Source organism: Hemicordylus capensis, chromosome 2 (genome assembly GCF_027244095.1).
Source record: "Hemicordylus capensis ecotype Gifberg chromosome 2, rHemCap1.1.pri, whole genome shotgun sequence".
NCBI classification, from domain to species: Eukaryota; Metazoa; Chordata; class Lepidosauria; order Squamata; family Cordylidae; genus Hemicordylus; species Hemicordylus capensis.
This window is the reverse complement of record NC_069658.1, coordinates 394,881,692-394,906,625: the sequence shown is the minus strand read 5'-3', so window position 1 is coordinate 394,906,625 and position 24,934 is coordinate 394,881,692. Positions and strand designations below refer to the sequence as shown.

The window sequence follows — 24,934 nt, the reverse complement described above, 5'->3', positions numbered from 1 at the left end:
TCCCATAATCCCCAACTAAAGGCCACTGGGGCTAGGGATTATGGGAGTTGAGGTCCAATAAGATCTGGGGACCCAATGCTGAGAATCCCTGATCTAGATCCTCCGAAAAATCTCATTGCAATTTGTGTTTATTTTAGAAGAAACTGCTATCTGGAAATGCTCCTAGGAGGAAAAGGGTCATATGTGTTCCACAAAAAACAACCACCTTGAAGTTAGTTTCTCAAAAATTGTAATAAAAAGCCTGTGGAACACAGCATAGGACATTTGCACTTTTCACCAGGGATTAATGTTTTTCATTAAATATTACAATATTTTGAGATGATTAAACACTAACAACTGTAGGCTATCTTAGGTAGGATCTACAATATATATTTTAAATTTATGTAATTACAGCTTGCCATAGTAGACTGAAGGCTGATAATTTTATGTGGTGGGTACATTTTGAAACTATTTGGAAAAAATATTGCTTTTCAACAAAAAAAAAAATTCTATGCAGCTTGCATAGCAAGATGAATGGGGAAACTCTTCCTCCCCCAAGGCAGCTATTAAAATAAATGTAACAAGAGAAACACCAGCAACAGCCAGTGGGAGGGATGCTATGCTGGATTGAATAGAGACAGTTGCTCTCCCCCTGCTAAATATAAGACAGACAACACTTTAAAAAAAAGTGTCTCCTTGCCCTGTTAGCAGGAGTAACTCTATGAGGCTATTCCCATCACTGGGAAGCGGGCTAAGGGAGCTTAGCCCGCTTCCCATTGATCGTGGGAACCACCCTCCCAAGGCGGCTACCCCGCCAAATTCCGCCTCCCCTTAAATGAGGTTTACGGAGCGAGCGCTCATTTAACCTCATTGTTTTGCTCGTGTATCACCGTGGCGCACGGCAACACACGAGTAGACCCCTGACTGGGAAGCTACAGCCAGCCTCCCAGGCTCGAGAGTCTCTCCAGGATGACTCACGCAGGGCATCCATGCAGCCCCCAATCCCTGCAGCCCCCGCCAGCTCCGTGATGGAGCTGGCAGTCCTGTGGGCAACTGCTCCAGGGCTGATCTTTGATCGTCTGCGGGGAGAGCGGGCTAAGCCCACCCTCCCCGCAGACCCAACAGGAGCTCTTCTCACAGATCATGAGAAGAGCTTCTGTGTATGGGGTGGGGGGTGGGGAGGCAGAGTGTAAGGCAGGATCTGTGCTTCATGGTGTATTTCACATGACAAGACGACTGAGAAGGTAGCATTGGCGTTTACAGACCCTTCATGAGTTGTTTCCAATGGCAGGTGTTTAAATGCCTCACAAACGGACACTGTTAGTCTGTTACGGAGCTAAGTTTGCCTCAACTAGATCAGAATGACAACGAATGAAAAAAGACGAGTACAGCCTCTGCTTGCCAAAAGACAACGGGAGAGTACACATTTATTAGCACAATGGCTGATGGGTCTGAGAAACAGCAACAAGGGCATGTCCCCATCCCAGCTGAAGTTCACTCAATAGTACAAGACCACCCTGCCAGCAGCAATCCCTGGACAGCCTGTACCAGCCAACTCCAATTTGGCCTTCACAAAAGCGGCCATGGATAAAGAAGCGGTCTCATTTAACAGAACAATCTGAATTCTTAAGGTTGTATCTTTCACCTTTTACTGCTCTGCAACTTCAAAGCAGCATGAAGAGGGAGCAGGAGCAGAGAGGTACATTGTGCCTCTGGCAGGTACAACAGGGTAGTACAAGGAGGAAAACCTACACCAACATTGCTTTCAATCCAGTGTAGGTCCCTGATGCTGGACGTGTAGAATGGTGGTGGAATGACACTTGCTTGGCCCTTGCAATGATACACTGTGACCAGCAAAGTTTCCACTCCGCATTTTCAGCTCCGTGCTAATGGTCTACACTAACGTGGAGTAGGATTCTTCCACCAAGTTGGTAGCCATTAGCTGAATTTTAAGTTTCTAGTCCTTGTAAATACAAAGGTAAGTCTGTGAAAAATGACTGCAGTCAAAAACCAGAAGGTAACTCAAAGCCATGGTATTTTGAATAGTCTCAATTTCTAGGCCAACTTTATTTTTATGAATTGTGGAAAGATTTGTCAAGGCTTAGAGATACCAGACTAACTGGATTAATGTTAAATGCAATATGCCCACCATGCCATACGCAAAAGGAATGACAATTGTTCCAATTTCATGACCTAAATGTGCAAATTAGTTATGCCACTCCAGCACTCTTAGGGCTGTCAGTGTTTGAACTGGCCCTGTAGCTGTCCTTTAACAGCAGTTTGACCTGTTGGCATTGGCCAGTAATACTAATTAATTCCATGCCATGAAAAGCTTCACCATATCAAACTTTAGTAAAAGGCAAAGGTACAGGTTAGATCAAGGGGTAGGTGTGGCCAATTGGCAACCCTAAACTGAGCATATTTTTCCAAGGTAGATATTAGTGCTACAAAGTTCCCTGTGACACTGTTGCAAGAACAAAGTGGCAGCTGAGCCACAAGTGCCAGAATTTTGTATTCCCAGCTGACTATCTTTGATAGGGAGATGCAGCCCAAGACAACCACCATCATCCTTACTGGAAACTCCAACTTAATCTAGACAGCCAAATGTCATTAGACCAGGGATTCTCAATGTTGGGTCCCCAGATGTTACTGGACTCCAACTCCCATAAACCCCAACCATAAGCCACTGGGGCTAGGGATTATGGGAGTTCAAGTCCAATAACATCTGGGGACCCAAAATTGAGAATCCATGCTCTAGACTATGCTGCTCCCCACCGCTTCATGCAATAACGGGGAGTGGGGTTGTCCTTTCATCCCCTTAAGGCAAGCACGGAGGCCACCATATTAAGAACTTGTCATGTGATACAGATCAGCCAACAAGGAAGCTGGAGCAGAATTTTAAGAAGCTGGCTCCAGCACTCGTTCTCAGTTTTCCTAGACTGAGCAGCCCTCCCTCCCACACATTTCAGTGAGGGAAGTCGGGTCGCCATGTTGGGGCCAAGTAGGAATTTGGGGGGTCACACGTGATTGGCCGTGGTGTGGCCTTTTTTTGCCTACTTCTCACTGAAGTTGATTCAGGGTTGTCACTTCTCGATTGGTCACTTGCTGATGAGTGCGGTTTAGTTTAAGTGTATGAATCGGTGTTTAACTGGAGGACCGTTTCAGGCGAATAGGCAAGCCGAGGAACAGCCTTTGCAGGTTTTGCAGCCCTTGGGCTGATATCCGCCCCTATTCGGGGGCAGGCTGTCACTCAGCACTCAAGAGTTTTGCGTCCTGGGTGGGTGAGGCTGCCTCCCCTCCCCTCAGCGGGGTTTCAGCCTGTGGCTGTTACACAGGTCCGGATTCATTCCAGGAGGAATTAACACCTAGTCTGTAGCCTGGGGTTGGGCGTTGCAGCTGGCCCTTAGTTGAGATAATCACACTCTGAATTGTCATCCCTCGCTGCAGGAAGTATGTTACCTAAATTAATAAAGTGGCCCTTGTTCATCTAACTATACATGTCTTGTCTTTATTGGGGCCCGTGGGTGCAACATAAAGAAGTATATTAACGTGCAGACTGAGCAGGGCTTTATTACAAACTGAACTGATCTGAATAAAACCTAACCATAGATCAGACAACTTACCACATTATTTTTTCGATGGCTGTGGACAGTGAATTCTGGACAGAAGAGCAAATCTGCAATGGCCAGAAGCAATGATTCAGCAAGAGGCCGAGCATTTTCATCATCTTCATCAACCTGCAAATCATAAACAAAATTACAGGGTTCTGGGTCTGAACCACATAGTCACTGCAGAGCAACATTTCAACGAAGTGAAATGGGGCCTTTTATTTGTTTTTACAGGGGGCAGAATTTCAGTGAAGCTGGATGAAAGAAATGGCCGGGGACAAGACACAAGAGACAACACCCTGCTAACTTGGCAAAGAGGTACCTTTTACCATGGTGATTCTCTTTATTTAGCAGGGGGAGAGTAACTGGCCCTGTCTACCCCCAGCACAGTACTTCCAGTGACTGTTGCTGGTGTCTATCTTATGTTTCTTTTAGATTGTGAGCCCTTTGGGGACAGAGTTCCGTCTTATTTATTTATTATTTCTCTATGTAAACTGCCCTGAGCCATTTTTGGAAGGGCGGTATAGAAATTGAATTAATAATAATAATAATAATAATAGCAAAGAGAAATCAAATTGCTTGCAGGCCTGCTCAACTTTGGCCCTCCTGCAGATGCTGGCCTACAACCCCCATAATCCCTGGCTAATGGCCACTGTGGCTGGGGGTTATGGGAGTTGCAGTCCAAAAACAGCTGGGGGGGCCTATGTTGAGCAGGCCAGGTTTAGAGGCAAGCAAACAAAATTTTAAAAAATCAAGATTCAACATTGATGCAACTCATGACGAGAGAGGAGAAAGTGGGCAATGACATTATGGATTAATGAGAAGCGAAATCATACTCAGAAACCGAATCAAGCTGTAGTCTTGTTTTCATGATAACAGATTTTGGTTTAGTTGCTCTAATGTTTTTTGCCTACTTTCCTTAAGGAAAGTAAGCTTATAAGATCACCTAGCTTTCCATCCATATGTCCCCCTGTCAACTTCAAAATGCCTGGACCAAGTTGAATGAAATTTGGTACAGTTTTAGGGACACACAGACACACCTCAGTGGCGTAATCTCTGATGTTGTCACCCACCCCAATTCAAGATGGTGGGTGCATGAACGTTTGAGACTCCTTTTATAATGAAAGGAAAGTACACAGATAAGTTCTTACTAGAACTTCTTGTTCTACAAGTTAATTCTCTTTTCATGTGAAATGATGGATTTCATTAACTCAGAGAAAAGTCACCATGAGGATAGATTAGGAGTACATTTAATAATAATAATAATAATAATAATTATTATTATTATTATCATTATTATCATTATTATTCAAAGAAGGAGAGCTTGCTTACCTCTCCTGTAAGTCACTCCTTCCCTAAAAGGCATATTGCTACACACTGGAATATGTTTCATCCAGCAACAGTGAAAAGAGAACAAAAAAACTGGAAGCAGCCAAAACCAGGGGGAACAGAAAACGTTTATCATATTTATAACACACCTGATATGTGTATCTCTAGGTGGTGTACACAATTAATAGTGTACTAAAAAATAGTGAAGACAACCCCCCCAAAGGCAGTTACAATAAGTACTAATGGGCTACTTAAAGCCATGTGTTTAGTTCAGTATTAGAGCATATCCGGTTGCTATGAGTCACACCAAATTACATGGTTTCCCTATCATATATCCTGACAAATGCATTATTGTGATATAAATTCTCTATCATATATATAAAAACATAAATTATCCTCTCTGTAAGGTAAGGCACACTTTCCCTCCCACCCCCCGCCCCTCAATTTTGTGGCTGGCAAAGAAAGGCTAAACATTAATATTTTACTCAAGTCCACCTGGTAGGCCTTTGGCCAGTCTGAGACTGAAGCTTACATACAGGGATATAAACTTCCAAAACCCAAAAGGGATGCTCTTTTAGGCAGAGGAAAAACCTTGCTGCTGTCTGCCAATCTTCTTTTTCTTTCTTTCTTTGGTTTTCAGAATTCCAAAAGACGTGTACTCCACCACATGGGTTCACAAGTGTCTCGTGTACATCCTATATACTACAGAATTCAGAAGAAAATATAGAACTGTGTTGGGGAAGTGGAATTCAGAAGCGCACACTATCACTGTGGATCTAAGATACTGCAAGAACACATCCAAGCGATCCTGAAGGGTAAGGCTCTTGAACACTCAAGCTTGTAAAATGTATTATTTTTCTTTTTAAAAGGAGCCAGGATTGCAGGAGGTTGAGGTGGTATATCTACCATCTAAATGGTCCTTACAATACATTTTTTAAAAGTGTCACAAAATGGTGGGATATGAGTAACAGAGCAATTGACAGAACATGACTATGTCTATTAGCCATAAGAACTGAAAATGGAATCTCAGTCTTAAGAAAGCATATGCCCCCACTATGCTATGTTGTTTACTACCAACAGGGGATTTCCCTCATGTCCCCCTTGTGAATTCCCTAGGAATATTTGGCTGGTCACTACTGAAAACAAAATACTGAACTAGATTGGCATTTAGTCTGATCCAGAATGCCAGAGCTATGTGCTACCACAGCTATGCAAACAAAGCAACAGTGACACTCCTGCAACTAATAATCCACATCCATTACAAAGACTAGGAATGAATGCATTATCTGGGAGATGCATCATGTTTTGACATGTACAAAATATAGCACCTGAGCTACATTCTCACAAATAAAATCCCTGCACTATTCCAGGCAGAATCCAAGTGGACAAATAACCACTGATTTATCAAAAGAATAACTGTAAAATGGGCCCAAGACTACCTGCCAAATGGCTTAACCAAAGGACTCCTGTAGCATCAGTGGTACTTGTATCTGCAGAATTTAAACAAAGCACGCAGTTCAAATAGTGTTGGGCGGTCTGTGAGAAGTGTGTTGTAGAAGCAGAGGCTACTCCGTAAGGAGATGCTCTCTTTCTGCTGGGGCAGAGCAAGCATCATCCTGCAATTAGAGTGTTCCAGACATTCAAATCAAGCCTCTGTTCTTATATCTCAATGCCAATGCTTCAGTCACATGTCTGCAGCTGTTTCCAAGGGAACCATGAGTCCCTTTTGCAGGGCTACATTACTGCCACTCAAAGCTCATCCTGGACCTCAGACCCTCCCACCTGCCCCCAGAAGAGTGACAAGAGCTTATCTGTGACAGCCAGGCCCAAATCAGCCTGTATACCACACAGAGCCCTTCGTTCGTGGCAAGCAGGCTGACGTTTTCTAGTCCCATATTAGGGCAACCAATAAAAGCATTCAAAGTACAAAAACAGACATGAGGGGTGAAAGCAGTCAGGCTGCAGACATTTCCACTCAGCTTTGAAATCAGAGAAAGAGAAACAGTTTCTTAAAAGAGTCTTAAAGACCGAAAGCATTAGTTAATTGTAGACATCAATCAGCTACTTCACCAATCACACATCAACAATGAGAATGCTTAAACAGATCGGCAATATTCAATGTACAGCTCTTTATTTAAGCACTAGTTATGATCCCCCCAGGAGTTTCCCCTTCTCAGTCTCCATCGAAATGCATGTATGAAAAACCATTGACATGAACTGAAATGAATGGATGAAGAACAGAAATGAAAGAGCACAGTTGTGCTCTTTCAACTCCGATTCATTTCAGTGGGGCTGCCCAGAAGAAGCTCCTAAAAGAATTGAGCCCAACACATTTAAAATCATGTTCCTCAAATTATTTAACATGTTGTTTTGTCACAAAAACTATTTTCATACTTATCCCCAATATTTCATCCATTGCCATGTTTAATCACTTAATATTTTATCAGTATCCTTTTAGACTAATTGACAGTTCATCCATATGCAGAGGCATAACTAGGGAAAATAGTGCCTAGGGCAAGCACTGAAATTGTGCCCCTGTCCAAACAAGAATAATGGGACTTGTAGTCAACAATATCTGGAAATCCCTGTTAAAAGGAACACTGTACCATTTAGACATGGTTGTTGATCAAAACCTGAAAACATGAGCCATCTCTGTAAAAGACTTAGAACAACAGTCAGGAGTTATGCGAGGATTCCAAGTGTCATTTTCTCTGTCTCATCTCATTCTTTTTTTAAAAAAACATGACTTTGTCCTAGAGGATCACCTGCCCAAATAGCCACTAGCAAAACAGGGGAAGAAGAAGGTGGTGGTGGTGGTGGGGGGGTGTCTATAAACCAGTGAATGATTCCTGCCAGCCTTTGTCTTATGATGACTGTTGGCTCATGATGGGGTATATGTGCATTCACCACACTAGTGCTTACTTTGACACCAAGAGGGAGGAGGATACATTAGTTTGCCACACTAGACAGAGGCATTTGCAACAGGAGCAGACAGCCAAGTTCTGCCAGGGCCAAAACCAGCCCCTGCCAGACTAAGAAATCATTGTAATTTGCCCCTTCCTGTCACAAGCAGTGTGCTGTTCTTTTATTATTCTCTAACTCTCAAATATCCCAGTCATGGATGGAAAATTCACAGTCAATTTACAAGAGACACATTTTCTACATGGAAGTTTCTTCTGTGCAGGTGTTGTGCAGAAACCCATGTGTAGTGACCGCCAGGGGCATAGCAAGGTTGGAATGGGCCAAGATGAGATTTTAAAATGGGCCCCCCGCCCCTCAAAGTCCAGGGCCTCCACACACCCCAGGCCCCCAAGGATTTAAGTCTGATATTTCAAAATAAGTATGCTGCCTGGAAATACATTTCACTGAATACACACACACACACTTCACAGTATATAGTGTTATACATTGAGTACTATATATTTGTGCTACTTTTAATGCCTAGAACACAGTGTAGCAACACTAATTATTAAAATGGCCCCCTCGCTGCAGATTAGCAAAGGAGACTTTCAACCATGCAGGGTGAGGCTATGTTTGTTTTTTCAGAATTCTGAACAAATTCAGTAAAGTTTGATTCTGGGAAGTTTTTCACACGAGGCTTTTAAAGCCCTTTAACACACATCTCCTCTGGAATGGAGTTGCTGCATTCACATGTTGGCCAGATTTACCCTGAAGTCCCTGCAAGTTATTGGAGAGCAGCTCACACACAAGAAAAAATAAAATAAAATAAAATAAAATAAAATAAAATAAAATAAAAATACAACACATGCTTCACAGTTGTCACTCAGACCTTCTGGGTTGCAAAACAACTTGAACATAAGTGCATTTATGAATGAATGAATGAATGAATGAATGAATGAAAATAAATAAATAAATAAATAAAATATACTTGTTCCAGAAGTTTTTGTAATTTTCTGCCATGAAACAAGCCATTTATAGGCCTTTTTAGATAGTTTTTGTTTTTAAAGCCAGCAAATTTTTCAGTCTGTTTTAAATTAAATATTCAGAGACTTCTCAGTCTCACCCCCACCGCCATATCAAAACCCTATGGCAAGCAGATCCCTATATATGGGGGGGGGGGTGCAACCAGAAAAAGGAATTCACAGCCTACCTGGCAAAAGCTGTGCTGGCTGGTCTGGGCAGAGGGTCTGCTGCAGAACTCTGCCTGCCTCCTCCTTCCTGGCTTGCTTGGCCTGCTGAGTTCAGGCTTCAAGGAGGCATACCCGGAGGCCTCTCTGGAAGCCCCGCCCACCCGCCGATCAGCTGAGAGGCGGGGAGAGAAAGCTCTGCAGTTTGCAGGCAGCTCTCATCTTAGGCCTCGTTGCCGATCCTAGGCCGGAGCTGGAGGCAAGTGGCTGAGGGGCCCTGGGGCTGAGCAGGTGGGCAGTGGGTGGCAGGAACTGGTGTGGCACCCCCTCCTCAGTGGTGCCTAGGGCACGTGCCCTGCCTGCCCCACCAAGTTCCGCCTATGTCCATCCGACGGTGAACTGCACCGAGGCAGATTGGGTTGCCAGAAAGATCCACCATGTTGGTGACACTTAAGCTGGACCTACCTATCAGTAGCAATTTTCAAGTGAATAAAACAAATTTGGTACAAATTTGGGTAATTCCAGTTTGACCATTTTTGTCTAACCTTATTAAAAATGTTCTCTCCTCTGTCATCTCTGACCAGAGATTGGCTGATAGTACAAGGAAAGCCCAAATGAGATTAAGTAAATTACAGAACATATGAAAGATGGGAAAGATGGGCAAATGCTTAACATTTGGGCCACAGAAGTTGCTCTGCTTTGTCAAGTTTGAATTATTTGACAGGAACTGGAAGGTTTGGAGAATGTCACAGTGATGTTAAAAACAAAAACACACTATTAGGAGAAAGTGTGCCAAACTGATTCACAAGCAGTATGCATCCACTCAATAGGGAGAAAAGGGGGTGGGGTGGGGGAAAATACTAGCACTATCCCTGATCATTTCTGTGCAGAGGACACATTTCAAACACCTAAAGCACTTCACATACATTTTCTCCCCTTACTCTATTCCTTTCCTCCTTACTTATTATCTAGGTAATCCAACAGCTGGGGCCACACACAGATCCTTGAAGAAAAAAAGCCTGAGATTCTAACAATCAGCTGTTTGGGAGGAAGAAACTTGATTCAGTCCCTTCAACACTAAATAGCCAATTGGCAGGATTTTTTACCTTTTTGAAAGGGCTTTGCACACACTCCATTTGGATTGTTGCAGCAATTGCTACAGGTGTTCCTCCAAGGAGCTGTGTGTGTGTGTGTGTGTGTGTGTGTGTGTGTGTGTGTTTTGTTCAAAGGGCCACGTGTACGCACAGGTACTGTTCTGGAACACTGACATAGTTTTGTTCTTTAAATAAACTGACAAGGCACTACAGAGTGAAACTGGCAAGAAAGAAGCTTTAAACTACTTGAGGTAGAGGGGCAAGAAAGATACCATCACCAAAAAAAGCACACCTTTGCACCAGGAGAGACAATCCTGGTACAGTCAATTTACATCTGAATGGATTGTTCTGAGAGTGCAATGGAATTTTTTTTTAAAATCATGTTAATTAATAATAATAATAATAATAATAATAATAGGCTTAAGAATGGCAACTTGAAGAAAGAAACAGAGGGTTTAATACTGGCTGCACAAGAACAGGCACTAAGAACAAATGCAATAAGAGCAAAAGTAGAAAAGTCAACAACAAACAGCAAGTGCCGGCCTTTGTAAAGAAGCAGATGAAACAGTGGACCACCTCATCAGCTGTTGTAAAAAGATCGCACAGACTGACTACAAACAAAGGCATGACAAAGTAGCAGGGATGATACACTGGAACATCTGCAAAAAATACAAGCTACCTGTAGCCAAGAATTGGTGGGACCCTAAAATTGAAAAAGTGGTAGAAAATGAAGATGTAAAAATATTATGGGTCTTCCAACTACAAACAGAAAAACATCTGCCACACAATACACCAGATATAACTGTAGTCGAGAAGAAAGAAAAACAAGTCAAAATAATCAACATAGCAATACCAGGGGATAGCAGAATAGAAGAAAAAGAAATAGAAAAAAATCACCAAATACAAAGATCTACAAATTGAAAGGCTGTGGCAGAAAAAGACCAAAATAATCCCAATGGTCATTGGCGCCCTGGGTGCAGTTCCAAAAGACCTTGAAGAGCACCTCAACACCATAGGGGCCACAGAAATCACCATCAGCCAATTACAAAAAGCAGCTTTACTGGGAACAGCCTATATTCTGTGACGATATCTATAACAACTGACAATAAAATTCAGCCATCCCAGGTCCTTGGGAAGGACTCGATGTCTGGATAAAACAAACCAGTCAATAACACCTGTCTGACTGTGTAAACAAGAAATAATAATAATAATTCAATTTCTATACCGCCCTTCCAAAAATAGCTCAGGGCAGTTTACACAGAGAAATAACAAATAAATAAGATGGATCCCTGTCCCCAAAGGGCTCACAAACTAAAAGAAACATAAGATAGACACCAGCAACAGTCACTGGAGGTACTGTGCTGGGGGTGGATATGGCCAGTTACTCTCCCCCTGCTAAATAAAGAGGATCACCACATTAAAAGGTGCCTCTTTGCCGAGTTAGTAGATATGTTGAATCAAGACTTGAAAAGAACATAAGAACAGTCCTGCTAGATCAGGCCCAAGGCCCTTCTAGTCCAGCATCCTTTTTCACACAGTGGCCCACTAGGTGCCACAGGGAAGCCTACAGGCAGGAGTTGAGGGCATGCCCTCTCTCCTGCTGTTACTCCCCTGCAACTGGTATTCAGAGGCATCCTGCCTCCAAGGCTGGAGGTGGCCTATAGCCCTCAGACTAGTAGTAATTAATAGACCTCTCCGCCATGAATTTATCCAAACCCCTCTTAAAGCCATCCAGGGGGAATGGCTGTCACATCTTGTGGCAGAGAATTCCACAAGATGATTATGCATTGTGTGAAAAAGTACTTCCTTCTAGTGGTGTGCACGGAATCGCAGAGGTGCAGTTCGACGCCGGGGTGTGTGTCTCCCTTTAAGGGAGGGGGAGGGCACACGGAACTCCCGGAAATCGGTGGAAGTATGAGCTGCACGTGCACTTGCCGCCGCACATCACGCACGCAACATGCGCGGCGCACACAGCCCATACTTCCACCACTTTCCGGGCAACAGCTGGGGAAGGGGCAGCAGGGAAGTATGCTGCCACCCCATGGATTTTGAAAAAAACCGGAGCTCCAGCGGGGGAAACGCAGTGTGCACCCTCCGCCGCCCTTTAAAGGAGACACTCCCCCAGCGGCAAACCAGCAGAACCACCGGTTCCGTGCACATCCCTACTTCCGTCTGTTCGTCCTAAATTTCTTGGCAATATGTTTCATGGAATGACCCCTGCCTCTAGTGTTATTGGAGAGAGAGAAATTTTTCTATCAACTTCCCCCACACCATGCATGATTTTATAGTCCTCTATCATGTCTCCCCTCAATCGTCTTTTTTTCTAAACTAAAAAGCCTCAGCTGTTGTAGTCTTGCCTCATAAAGAAGGTGCTCTACACCCTGATCATCTTGGTTGCCCTCTTCTGGACCTTTTCCAGATCTACACTAGTATGCCTTCTTAAGGTATGCTGACCAGAACTGTACGCAGTATTCCAAGTGTAGTCACACCATAGTTTTGTATAAGGGCATTATAATATTAGCAGTTTTATTTTCAAACCGCTTCTTCCATTTAGAGAACTATCAATTTATACCTACCCCTCTATTATTCCTGTCCTTTAGCCAGTTACCACCTGATCCTTATTCAAAAGGTCAGATCTGCTTCCTGGCAATACAATAAGTGAACATACAATAGGAGCCAAGGCATCCTCTCCGACCCACCGAACCCAAGTGACTCCGTGGTCTATAGGTGAGTTGCGGACAACGAAGCAGATGGCTTGAGCATCATTGGCGGAAAACTCAGAATGAATGTGAGCAAACACAGGCTAAAGCCCATATTAGGGCCTACTCTATGGCAGTGATGGCAGTGAAGAAATCCTACTTTTCTGTCACCATCGCATCAGCTCAGTGTTGTCCAGCGGAGCTTTTTCGAGTGGTTCAGGCCCTCCTAGGTGAGGACTTCAAAGACCATCAAACAGAACCCTCAGCAGCCTGCTGTGACCAACTTGCATTACATTTTGCAGATAAAATTGCTCGTATCCATTCTGACTTGGAAGCTAAGATTTTTGCAGCAGTGGAACTGGATGTTGCCAATGCACCATCTGGTCTTGTTATATTGGATGGTTTTCAGACTGTGTTGTTGCCTGAGGAGGTGGACAGGCTGTTTGGAAGGTTGAGGCCTACCATGTGCATCCTTGACCCTTGCCCTTCATGACTGGTGGGGGGTGGGGTGGCCAAAGGTGGCGGGGGTGGTGAATGCTTCTCTAATGCAGAGGGTGGTGCCCCCTCGCCTGAAGGAGGCAGTCATTAGGCCCCTCCTAAAAAGTCCTCATTGGACCCAGATGACTTAAGTAACTTTCAACCAGTTCCAAACCTCCCCTTCTTGGGCAAGGTGTTGGAAAAAGTGGGGGTATCTCGGCTCCAGGAAGTCCTGGATTAATCTGATTACTTAGATCCTTTCCAGTCTGGCTTCTGACCTGGATATGGGACGGAAACTGCCTTGGTCACCCTGGTGGTGGATAACCTATGCTGGGAGACAGAGCAAGTGTGACTCTGTTGATCCTCCAGTACCTCTCAGAGGCTTTTGATACCATCAACCATGGTATCCTTCTGGAACGTCTTTCCGGGTTGGGTCTTGGTGCATGGTCATATGGTGGCTCCGCTCCTACCTGGAGGGTTGTACTCAGAAGGTGGTACTGGAGTATCCCTGTGCCACCCCTTGACCTTTGGCCTATGTGGTGCCACAGGGATCTATTCTGTCCCCTATGCTGTTTAACATCTACACGAAACCTCTGGGAGCTGTTATCCGTGGGTGTGGCCTACGGTGCAATCAATATGCTGATGACACCCAGCTCTAACTATCTTTTAAGTCATCAGAAACCAAGGAGACAGTGGATGCTCTGAACCAGGGCTTGGAGGCTGTTCTGGACTGGATGGGGACAAACAAGCTGAAACTTAATCCAGATAAGACAGAAGTGCTCTGGGTTGGTAGAATGGATCATCCGAGTAATGAGGTAAATCTGGTTTTGGATGGGGTTACACTCCCTCTGAAGGACAAACTCCACAGCTTGGGGGTGCTTCTGGACCCAACACTGTCCTTGGAGGCACAGGTGGTGGCGGTGTGCAGAAGTGCCTTTTACCAACTACGGCTGGTATGCCAACTGTGACCCTACTTGGAGAAGTCGGACCTGACCTCAGTCACTCATGCTTTGTTAACATCCAGATTGGACTACTGCAATGCGCTCTACGTGGGGCTGCCCTTGAAGATGGTTTGGAAGCTTCAGCCGATCCAGAATGCTACTGCAAGGAGGCTTGTGAGTGCATGTCGCTTCATAAGTGTCACACCCATCCTGCAGCAGCTTCATTGGTTACCAGTTCGCTTCCAGGCTACATTCAAGGTGCTTGTTTTGACCTTTAAAGCTCTACGCAGCTTGGGGCCAGGGTACCTGTCGGACTGCATTCGCCCATATGAACCTGCCAGGGCCCTCCGCTCATCATGTCAGGCCCTGCCCATGGCCCCGCCAATAAGAGCTATCCGGTTGGCAGGGACTAGATATAGGGCCTTTTTGGTTGTGGCCCCTCTGCTTTGGAATACCCACCCTAAAAAGCTTTGCCATGCTCCCTCCCTCAGTGTTTTTAAAAAAAACTAAAAGCACATCTTTTTAAAGAGGCTTGTTAATGCTCCATCTTTGGTTATATCTGGTAGGTTCTTTAATTTTTAGTTTTTATAATTCTCAAATTTTTAGCTTTTAAAATAACTTTTAATTTGAAACTTAATTCTGATTGTGGTTTTAGCCTGACTTTTAACTTGTTTACTTAATTGGGTTAATTTTATTAGTTTTATTTTACATTGTATCTATTTTATTGCTGTGAGCCGCCTCAAGCAGTAGTGTACTGGAGGAGTGGGGTATAATATTTTAAATAAATAAGATGCTGAGCAAGACACAAAATTCAGTAACTGGTCTTCTCTGGAACACAGTGAAAAGTACATTTCCTGGGAAGGACAACGCTAGTCATGCTCTTAGGTTTTCTTCTTTCCCACCCCCAACTTAAGACAGAATGAATTTCAAGATAGTTTTCTAACAGCAAGAGACACTGCAAAAGTAGTCAGGCACTATTCTGCCTACGCCAGAGCATTTCCATTGAAGTGCCCACAGGTGGAACACAGATTACACGTAATCTGCATGGATAGGCTTGGATACTGCAGGGCTCCTGCTTCACCTGCCTTCCCATTATGAGTCTCTACCAACCTTTCATTAAATATGTTGATCCTTTTTTAAAAGCACAAGGCCATAAGGATCTAAGCAAAGCAAAGGTTGCCAAGCTGCAAATCCAGGCATCTTTATGGGAGTGGAGAGCGCAGTGTATCCTGAGATTCAGAAAAGGCCAAATTCTTTGCCAGAAATCTAGCTTTTGTTCTAAAAAGTGTGTGCACACACGTGCGCACACACACCTCTATCTGAGTAACAGGTTCTCACCTATGGAAAATTGTAGCTTTATACATTTAGATTATACGGCTTATTCTTTGATTACTGAGGAGCTGTGCCTCCTGCAGCTCTTCCATTTCCCTGAAAATGAACACAACAGATACACACCCCTCCTCGCCCCGCCCCAGGGACAGTTGACCAGAAGAAGCCTCTCCAGTCAGGATCCTCAAAGATGTAGGGTAGGATGCGAGTCAAGAGGCGGCTGCAATTCAGCACAATCTGTTTTTCCTTCTCAGAGTGACAGCCACTCTCAGCTCCCTGCACCAACTTCTCCACTGCCTGGAACAAAGGAGATAAAGCAAAAGTTAGGAACAATCAAGCAAAGGTTTCAAATGGCTTATGATAGCCTCCTTGTACCACAGAAATGAGTACTTTTTTCTTATTACTGCTGGCTTATCTTTGGACAGAACATGAAAATTATCTGAAGAAACTATTTTCTCAGAATGGGAGAACACTTGGAAAATAAGAGTGTGTGCATATCAGGAATTCTATTTTCACTATAGAACAAATGCAGAGGCCTAAATAAAAGCATGTCCTCAAAACATTTCTTTCCTGCCTTTGGAAAATGACCAAAGGCTCCACAGATAGAAGGATTTCTCCTAGCAAAGGAGTTCTCACTAGTAACTTGAACAGAGATGAAGGAACATATAGGTCCATCTGCTATCTTCTGCAACTCCTCTATTTCCCTGAAAATAAAAGATAGGGGGGGGGGAGTTTTAGAGCCATTAGAGACAGGAGAGGCCAGCCTTTTGTGCCAGAACTTTGGCCCAAGGAGGGTGATTAGCTGAGCATCAGTCTAATATCACTGCTTGTTCAGGAATGAAGGCCACTAATTCCAGCATCACCCTACCTGATCAAACAAGAGCTGATCAAACAGGAGCTGCATTGCCTTCCAGTCCAACTCCCATTCTTGCCGTTCTCCAGATATTATTTAGTCAGACCGCAAGTGGAGTACTGTGTGCCAGGTGGATATTGACAAATCATCTTTAGAGAAGAAGAGTGAAGATGCTCAGGGGTCTGGAAAATAATCCCCATGAGGAACAGCTGGAAGGAACTGCGTAGGTTTAGCATGAAGAAGAGAAGGCTGAGGCCATGATAACACTCTGCAAATATCTGAAGGACTAAAACACAGAAGAGGGCAGGATAGATCCAATGGGGTAAAATTACAGTCCGTGGATATACTTTAGTTGAACATTAAGAGAAGCTTCTTAATGGTAAGGGCAGTTCAGCAATGGAACCAATTACTTGGTGAGAGCTGAATACAGAATCCTCACTGGGAGGTCTTCAAACAGAGGCTGGAGAGCCTTTTGTTGGGACTGCTCAAATTCTGGATTTTCTGCACTGAGTAGGGAGTTTGATTAGATGGCCTATACTCCTTCTACTCTATGATTCTACTATGATACATACTCAAGAGATCTGGAAGCCTACTGACAGGGGCGATACGTTGGCCTACAGTATGAAAGGATTACAACAATTGTCCTTGGGCATTGGTTGCTGGTCTATACTAAAAACCAGGGAAATACACTGTTTGCAACATTATGCCAGTTCCAGAATTTCTAACAATGTGATTGTTCAGAACTTTATTAATATGATTGTACACGTGGTTTCAGCCATAGCACAATGACAGTGCTTTGCAACATACTGTACATCAAGTCTTGTTGAACAGAATGTTCCATAAGTAGACCAAGTGGTGGGGCCAGCCATAGTCCAAGCAGCTCTGCAAGTTCTGGTGCTATGGGAAATATGAATAGGTACCCCTGTCTTCCATTCAAGAAAAAGCAGAAGGAAAAAGCCACCTCAGTTTAATGAGCATGCCATAAATGACACAGATGAAGGTTCCTGTATTAAGAACCATTTCAGCATGGGAAAAACACAGTTGACGACAGGCAATGAATCCAGATTAGAATAGCTGAAGCTCCTGATGCTGAATACAGAAGAGCTCTCTTTTGAGATATATCTAGTGGAGTGTGGTCAATGTCATGTGTTACCGTGCCACGCATACAGGGGGAGGGGAGGAATCCTTAGATTTTTGCCTGCACCTGAAACCATGAGTTTGCTATTTGACACTCTTGCCAAATTCCTACTCTATTAGACAAAGACTTACAAATAACCTCCTAAAATGAACAAGCAAATTTAAGAGCGAGGCTAAAATCAAAGGCCCACGTGATAGGTAATGCAACACCAGCATTGCTGATCAACCAGGGCTGTTGTGCAAACTGCTGGCAACTCTGCTGCAGAAGAGAACAGTTATGCAAGTACTGTACTGAAAGCAGCACATTAGCAGCTGAACAGCATAAATAGCACTGTGCAACTGTAGGTGTGCTGGTTCCCCCGCTCCTTTACATCAACTAAACAAAAAGATCTTTTTCATTTTGATTACATAACCACTCGTGCAGGTGCACCATTTACAGTAGTTGTAGCAACATTGGAGTTGCATTGCCCATCTTGTGGGCCAGAGTCTTCAGCAACCAGCCCAACGAAAAAAATAAAACTTGAAATATACAGGCTCAAGTTCTTATTCTTTGATTACTGAGGGTAACAAGGAGAAACTCAAACCACTTTTTATAAAAACTGAAATTTGCTCCAGGGCCAGGAACAATGCTTAAAACTTGACCCCATAATTCCAATGGTATAGGACAGCCTAAATTAGCACCAAGCCATAGAAAGACAGTTCAACTGATCCACTGTCAGCTATGATTTATGGTAAACCAGAAGAGGAAATGGAATCAAACCATCAATAACCTCCAGAGTTGGTAAATGTAAGAGCTATAGTTAAGCTTCAAGACTACCAATGGGAATCAGCCTCAGACAGTATCAGTCTGGGTGGCAAAGAATACAATGGCAAGGATATGGATTCCAAGCACAAAATCTACAGGTATTTCTGCTTCAGACACGTATATGAAGAATCAGAAAGGCCTTGGCTAGTTTAAGTATCTTCAAGGTTTACATGCACAAAAGTGATCCCCTAGCCTAGCAAATGATCAGTTTAACACACGACCCCAAGCAGAACAAACCCCAAGAGTGAGTGATTAACATCTCATAGCGAGGATCCTATTGAGAGAAAGAAAAGAGAGAGGAAGGAGAAAATGGACTTGTTTTCTGAATAAAGTCTTAGTTAAATCTACATTGGGTTGATTTGTGTTTATGAGGAAAGAAATTCTAAAACAATATACATATGTTAAAAATCATGCTTCATGAGAAGGAGATAGCATCTTACCTTGTAACACAAAGTAGCCAAATTTGAAGGAGATTCTTCCCTCACAGCTCTGATTTCTGCAGCTGGAACTAGGGCAAAGACATCTTGGACTGAAGTAGCTGTATCTGCCCAGAATTGGTCCCAGAAGACATCATCTGTTGCTTCTACAGGCTGGAAAAAAACAAATATGACAAATCACTTTGGGAAACTAAAAGTCACTCAGGATTGGTCAGCAGTCAGGTCATGGGTAATATCAACCCACATAAACTATGCTGGTTCTAAGCTATTGGTCAGTTCAGTATGTTCACAACTCAGCTGTTAATTAGAATCAGCAACCTAAAAATCCATTTGACAATTGTGTTGGGCTGAAAAATCCTGGTAGCACCTGGTCATTACTTTACAGAGCAACAATAGCCATGTTCAGACTTTATGTTGTACCTGCAATCAAGTGTCTGTACACATGCAAATTTTTGTGTCTGAATGCTTTTACACATTTTCATTTAAAAAGTGAACCTGGATATTGGTCCCTCAAATGCATGGTACAGATTAGGAAGTATACTGTTGTATGTGTATTGACTATGATGTGAATAGGGCTATGGTCTTCTTTGTTTTGTGGAAACAATGTTAGCAAACATAAAGCAATGCTTACTTTATGTATTTATTTAACATATTTATAACCCACCCCTCCAGAACACTACTGCTCGGAGCAACTCATAACGCTAATAATATAGATAAAATATAAAGTTAAAAATTAAACAAGTTAAAAGACCAAGCTAAAACCACATTTAAAATTTGAGATTTTAAAATTTCTAATCAAGAGTTATTAGTAAAAAGCTAAAAAAACCTGACCAAATATAAGTAGCAGATAAAAATTTAAAAGCCTCTCTAAAAAAAGGAGTCTTTAATTATTTTTAAAGAAACACTGAGGGAGGGAGTAAAGGGATGGGGGTGGGTCCTGGAAATGTTAAGGGGTGGCCAGGCAGGGGCAGCGTGAGAGATAGAAAAGTAGAGTAGATGCGCAGAGGCTGGAAGTGCGCCACCGCCACACTTCCTAAACAAAGCATTGCACGCGCTTGGGGCTGCGCCAGGGGGAGGGGGAGCGGCGGTGCCGGCAGCTGTTCTAGCTGGGTAAGAACCTTTCTACCTCTCTCACCACTTGCACCCAGCCGCCCCTTCGCTGATGAACCAGTTTGCCCAAACCGGGCTTGGTCCAGGTAGATCACAGACCGAACCATCCGTGGTTCGGCTCGCAAATCGATCCACCAAACTGGCCCCGTTTGAGGCGAATCAGTTCGGTAGCAAACAGTTTGTGTGCATCCCTAATGGTGGGTGGGATCCAGCAGCTAAAAGCTCTCCATATCCAGTGCAGCTATTTATTTAAGCAAGACCATATTGAAATATAGTGCTGTTTATAATGTCACTACAAGAGAATTATGAGCAGAAAATGGGTACACAGTACATAAAGCTCAGACTAGCAATTTTTGTATCAATGAATTTGACTCAAAAAGTTATTGTACTCCAAAATACTTTCATCCTATAATCCCCACCTTTCATTTCTCTAGGAATCTCATTAATGTTGCTTGGGTTGCCTCACAAAAGTAGGACATTCTCTAAGACAAAATCAATATACTTGTCTACTTATATATTTAGTCAATGGCCTCATGAAAGAGGCTCATCTTTTTTTAAAAATTTGAAAAATATATTGCAAAAATTTCCATGTCTCCATCTGCTCCCAATACCACATTAGAAGCATGTGAATGAGTTAGTCAATTTGCATCAACTGTAACATCATCATCATTTTATATCCCATATCAGAGGAGAACTCCTTTCCCTCTTAGGGTGAGCTTCTGCAATCTTTGTAAGACAATGGTGATTCTGAAAACAAGTGAAGGCTCACTCACTGATAACCTTAGGATAATCAACAGACTGAGACACTTGCACAGAGTCCTGCTGAAGTCCATGGATAGGGAAGGAGCATGTGGAAGAGGCCAGTGAAGGGGGGAAAGGCAGCGACCAACACTGGGTTTCCGGCCCAAGGGCAGGACACTGAGTCAGGTGGCTGGAGGGCTTGGCAGCATGTTGCAGATCAGATCCAGCAATAACATACAACAAGCCACATCTGAGATCCACATCCACAAGTAAATTGCCTGTATCACAGCCTATCACATAAGCCATACTAAGCATACCCAGTTATTCTGCAACCAGACAAAAGGTCACTCTGAGGAAAACTTTCTATCATTGTTGCAAAACATTCCAGTCATTATAGGCTCACAACGATTTCAATAAGGCAAAAATATCTGGTAAAACAAGCTTTCCATCCTGACCCCCTTGTGCAACTGACATCATAAAAGCTCAAAAAGCAAACAACAGCTCTTGCCTGACAGCAGTTACATTCTGAGCAGTGGGTGGTTTCAAATTTTGTTTGGGAAGGGGGAGGGGAGAGGAAAGAGATATGAATGTTTGTTTAACATTAAAACAATTTCCTGGCTTACAGTTTTCCAGCTTTACAATAGCCATCCAGTGGATGCATTATTAAAGGATGGTTCAAAAAGCAAGAAAATTCTTGAGTAATAGTTGGCTGTGACGAAGGAGCACCTCCTCATCAGGAAACAGGTGATGTGTCACTAAAACCTAAGGAGCAGAAAGCAAGAGAAGGTATGCAAAGCCTGAACTGGTAGAGCAAGTTTATTTTGTGGTGGTTTTATATTCCTGAATGAGATCAGTGCCAACTACCTCCCTGCCACCATCCATAGAGCCACATAAATGAGCCCCTTTAAACTCTTTGCAAGTAGGTGCTTAGTCACAGGTGACTGCTTTAATACAGACAGGATTTGCATTTTTGTCCAACAGGCAACATAGCAAGTCTGTATTCAATTCTTCTCACTGCCAGGAAAGAAGAAGAAAAACTGAGGTGTTTGAGACGAACACAAGGTTGTGGGAGGAAATGGCTGAGAATCATTGGTGGGCCATGTGCCCAGCCCCATACAACCACCTGCAAGTGCATTCACAAGTGCCCAACAGTTGAGCCTTTTTAGGTGACAAGTCACTATCCAAATTAGGGTAATAGTTTTATTCAAAACTATTCACTGAACAACAAACAGTAAGCTTTCTAGTTCTACAGAACTCTTCATCAGGCCTGACAGTAAATAAAAGAATGGTGAGGGTCTGCTTTGGAAGGAACTGGACAGTTTCAATTAGGTGCTGGGGACTCCATTAGACAGAGTAACTTACAGGTGTTATATTTCCAAAGTATGGGGGTATCACCAGTTTTTTGCTTCCTTTGTCCCAAGAGTCCTTGGTGAGTTTTGAAACCACATCACTCAGTTTTTAGAGTTTGTAGGCTCTATAAATTGCAGACTGTTGGGGCATCTCCAACATGCCCCTTTCGCCCCACCCCCCACCATCCTTTTGCTTACCATATCCTAGCATGATGAAGAGTTCTGTAAAAAGCTCTCTGTTTAATGCTTTGTGAACTGGTCCTAATAGTTAGCCCTAAGAAAAGTATTGCCCTACACTAGGCTGTGGATTTTTCTTCTAAAAATACTAATATGGTTACCTCTTGTTTTGGTTTTAGGTGACTTTTATTCGTGGAAGTTGTTCTTGATGTGTACAAACTAATTACTATCCAGAACAAACATGACTGGTATAACTGGAGTGTACTGTAGTTACATACATTCATTTATCTGTCCCAAACCCATCAGTTACTGGACGTTTATTTTATTTTTTACATTTATATCCCGCTCTTCCTCTGAGGAGCTCAGAGCGGAGTACATGGTTATTTTTATCCTCACAACCACCCTGTGAGGTAGGTTAGGCTGAGAGATACATGACTGGCCCAGAGTCACTCAGTGAGTTTCATAGCTGAATGGAGATTTGAGCTCAGGTCTTCCCAGTCCTAGTCCAACATGCTAAGCAGTCACTGGTCAAATGCAGCTTACAAGTCGCAAAGCAAGCCGAATGCCCTTTCCAAGAGACTTCCCCAGAATCATAGCAGTGGCCCCATCTCTCTTGACTGGAAGCATCTCCTCACCATCTCAGCTCTGCTATCCACCATCCTTTTAACTGGAGATGCCAGCGGCAGAATCTAAGACTCCCTGCATGCAGCACAGCACATGTTTCATGATTTAGCTATGAATCTCTACCACTTTGGCTGCAATCCCCTCCCCATTCAATAGTAAATCCTATTGGCCTTAGTGGAATTTTCTTCAGAGAAAACATGGAGGAGATTGGGTTCCTGGTTTTGAGAATGTTTACAGGACTTTTTTTCAACATGCTCTCAAGGCAAACTAAACAGCAAACCACCCACAATGTAGGTGGATCCAGAGGTAAATTTGATTTATTATTTATTTATTCTATTTCTATACCACCCTTCCAAAAATGGCTCAGGGCGGTTTACACAGAGAAACAACAAATAAATAAGATGGATCCCTGTCCCCAAAGGGCTCACAGTCTAAAAAGAAACATAAGACAGCCACCAGCAACAGTCACTGGAAGGACTGTGCTGGGGGTGGATAGGGCCAGTTATTCCTGAACACAAATGAAAAAGTTAGAGGAGAGGGGTGCCAAGTAGTTCAGACAGTACCTTATAATCAACAGCCTTTGCTGATGAAGGCAATCACAGAATCCTTCCTCAGGCATAAACATGTGGATTAAGTTTATAACGGTTTCAAAGTTAATAAGTTAGATTTATATGTCGCCCTACTCCCATAGGACTCAGGGTGACTTGCAAACAACAACATATACAGCAACACAATTCTATAAAATACATCTTACAAGTTACTTCATATGGATAAGACAAACATGTTCAAATAAAACCTCTTGTAGTACAACTGAAACTGGTAAACCTTTTGGTGGGGGGAGGAATACACATGGATTACCTCCCCATAGAGTTTCAACAGACTCAGTCACAAAAGGTAAGTACAGCTCAAGAAAGTGACTCTTGAGTTTCAGAGTATGTCAGCATGCTCTCACAAAGTTTTTGTTCATCTCTATTATTATTATTTTTATTATTACATTTATATCCCGCTCTTCCTCCAAGGAGCCCAGAGTGGTGTGCTACATACTTGAGTTTCTCTTTCACAACAACCCTGTGAAGTAGGTTAAGCTGAGAGAGAAGTGACTGGCCCAGAGTCACCCAGCTAGTTTCATGGCTGAATGGGGATTTGAACTCGGGTCTCCCCGGTCCTAGTCCAGCACTCTAACCACTATACCACGCTGGCTCTTGTATCATGGTCAAATTATTCATTCTACCACCTTCTCTAGAATCAATGTGTGTCTTGATGGCATGAAATAAAAAGGCATTATTTGTGTTATTCTATGCTACACACCAAGATAATGGATAAAAATTTGCCACAGAACCACCACAAACCATGTACCTACAAGCCAAAAAGGGCTGGGCTACTAACAAGTGAGGCCATTATCAAAAAAATCTGTTACCAGTGAGGTATTTCTGAAGGAGGTCTACCATCCCACCACAGACATTCTTGTCAGAGAGCACAACCTTGGTCACATGAACCAAAATCAAAGTCAGCTATAACCACAAAATTACAAACCATTCAAGTGACAGTCTAGCAGGAGATACAGGAAACATATAACTCTTATCTGAGCTTCCTGAGGAAAGGGGTTAAAGGGAAAAGATCTAGGGCTTAAAGTTATACTGACATTGCTTTACAGCTGGTAACTCAGCCTTGCCTTGCACTGGGAAGTGAAAACAGTATTGCCTTTTCTCACCCAATAGAAAAAGTGAATGTCTACCAAGAAAAAACATGGTTTGAGGATACCACTCATTGTGGATACATTTACTGAAGATTTATTGCATTTCAGTTTTGTGCTAATGGCTTTGTTTTTCACACACACACACACACACACACACACACACACACACACACACACACACACACAGAAGCATCAGCACTTGGATTCCAGCTGACTTTATAGTTGGCAGATAATCAATTCTACTGAATGAAATTCCTAAGGAAACAGGATACACCTGCAGGAACAAGAAAACACAACGGATCCAAAAACTCTTTTTAAACAAGAGATATTATCTGGAGCACTGTTCCAGATAAGTTTTAATGCTAATGATTTTTAGCTGTTAGTTTAATAAAGACATTGCAAAGCAGAATGCTGGGCTTCGATGTGGGTAGTCTGGGTTCAAATCCCTGCTCAGTCAATGA

At 43.1% G+C, this 24,934-nt stretch overlaps 1 protein-coding gene across 2 annotated transcripts in view; it reads right to left on the bottom strand.

The window, feature by feature from the left end:
• The window catches only part of HID1 (HID1 domain containing), a 61,662-nt gene that overhangs the window by 29,462 nt on the left and 7,266 nt on the right, over positions 1–24,934 (bottom strand). For both annotated transcript variants that reach the window (XR_008315594.1, XM_053292868.1), the window contains exons 2-4: positions 18,780–18,929; positions 15,671–15,841; positions 3,603–3,716 (exon numbers count right to left, since the gene is read on the bottom strand). Coding sequence is in view for 1 of the 2 variants with exons in the window: in XM_053292868.1 (XP_053148843.1) it covers positions 3,603–3,716; positions 15,671–15,841; positions 18,780–18,929 (435 nt within the window). In the remaining variant the exon portion in view is untranslated. The remainder of the gene's footprint in view (positions 1–3,602; positions 3,717–15,670; positions 15,842–18,779; positions 18,930–24,934) is intronic.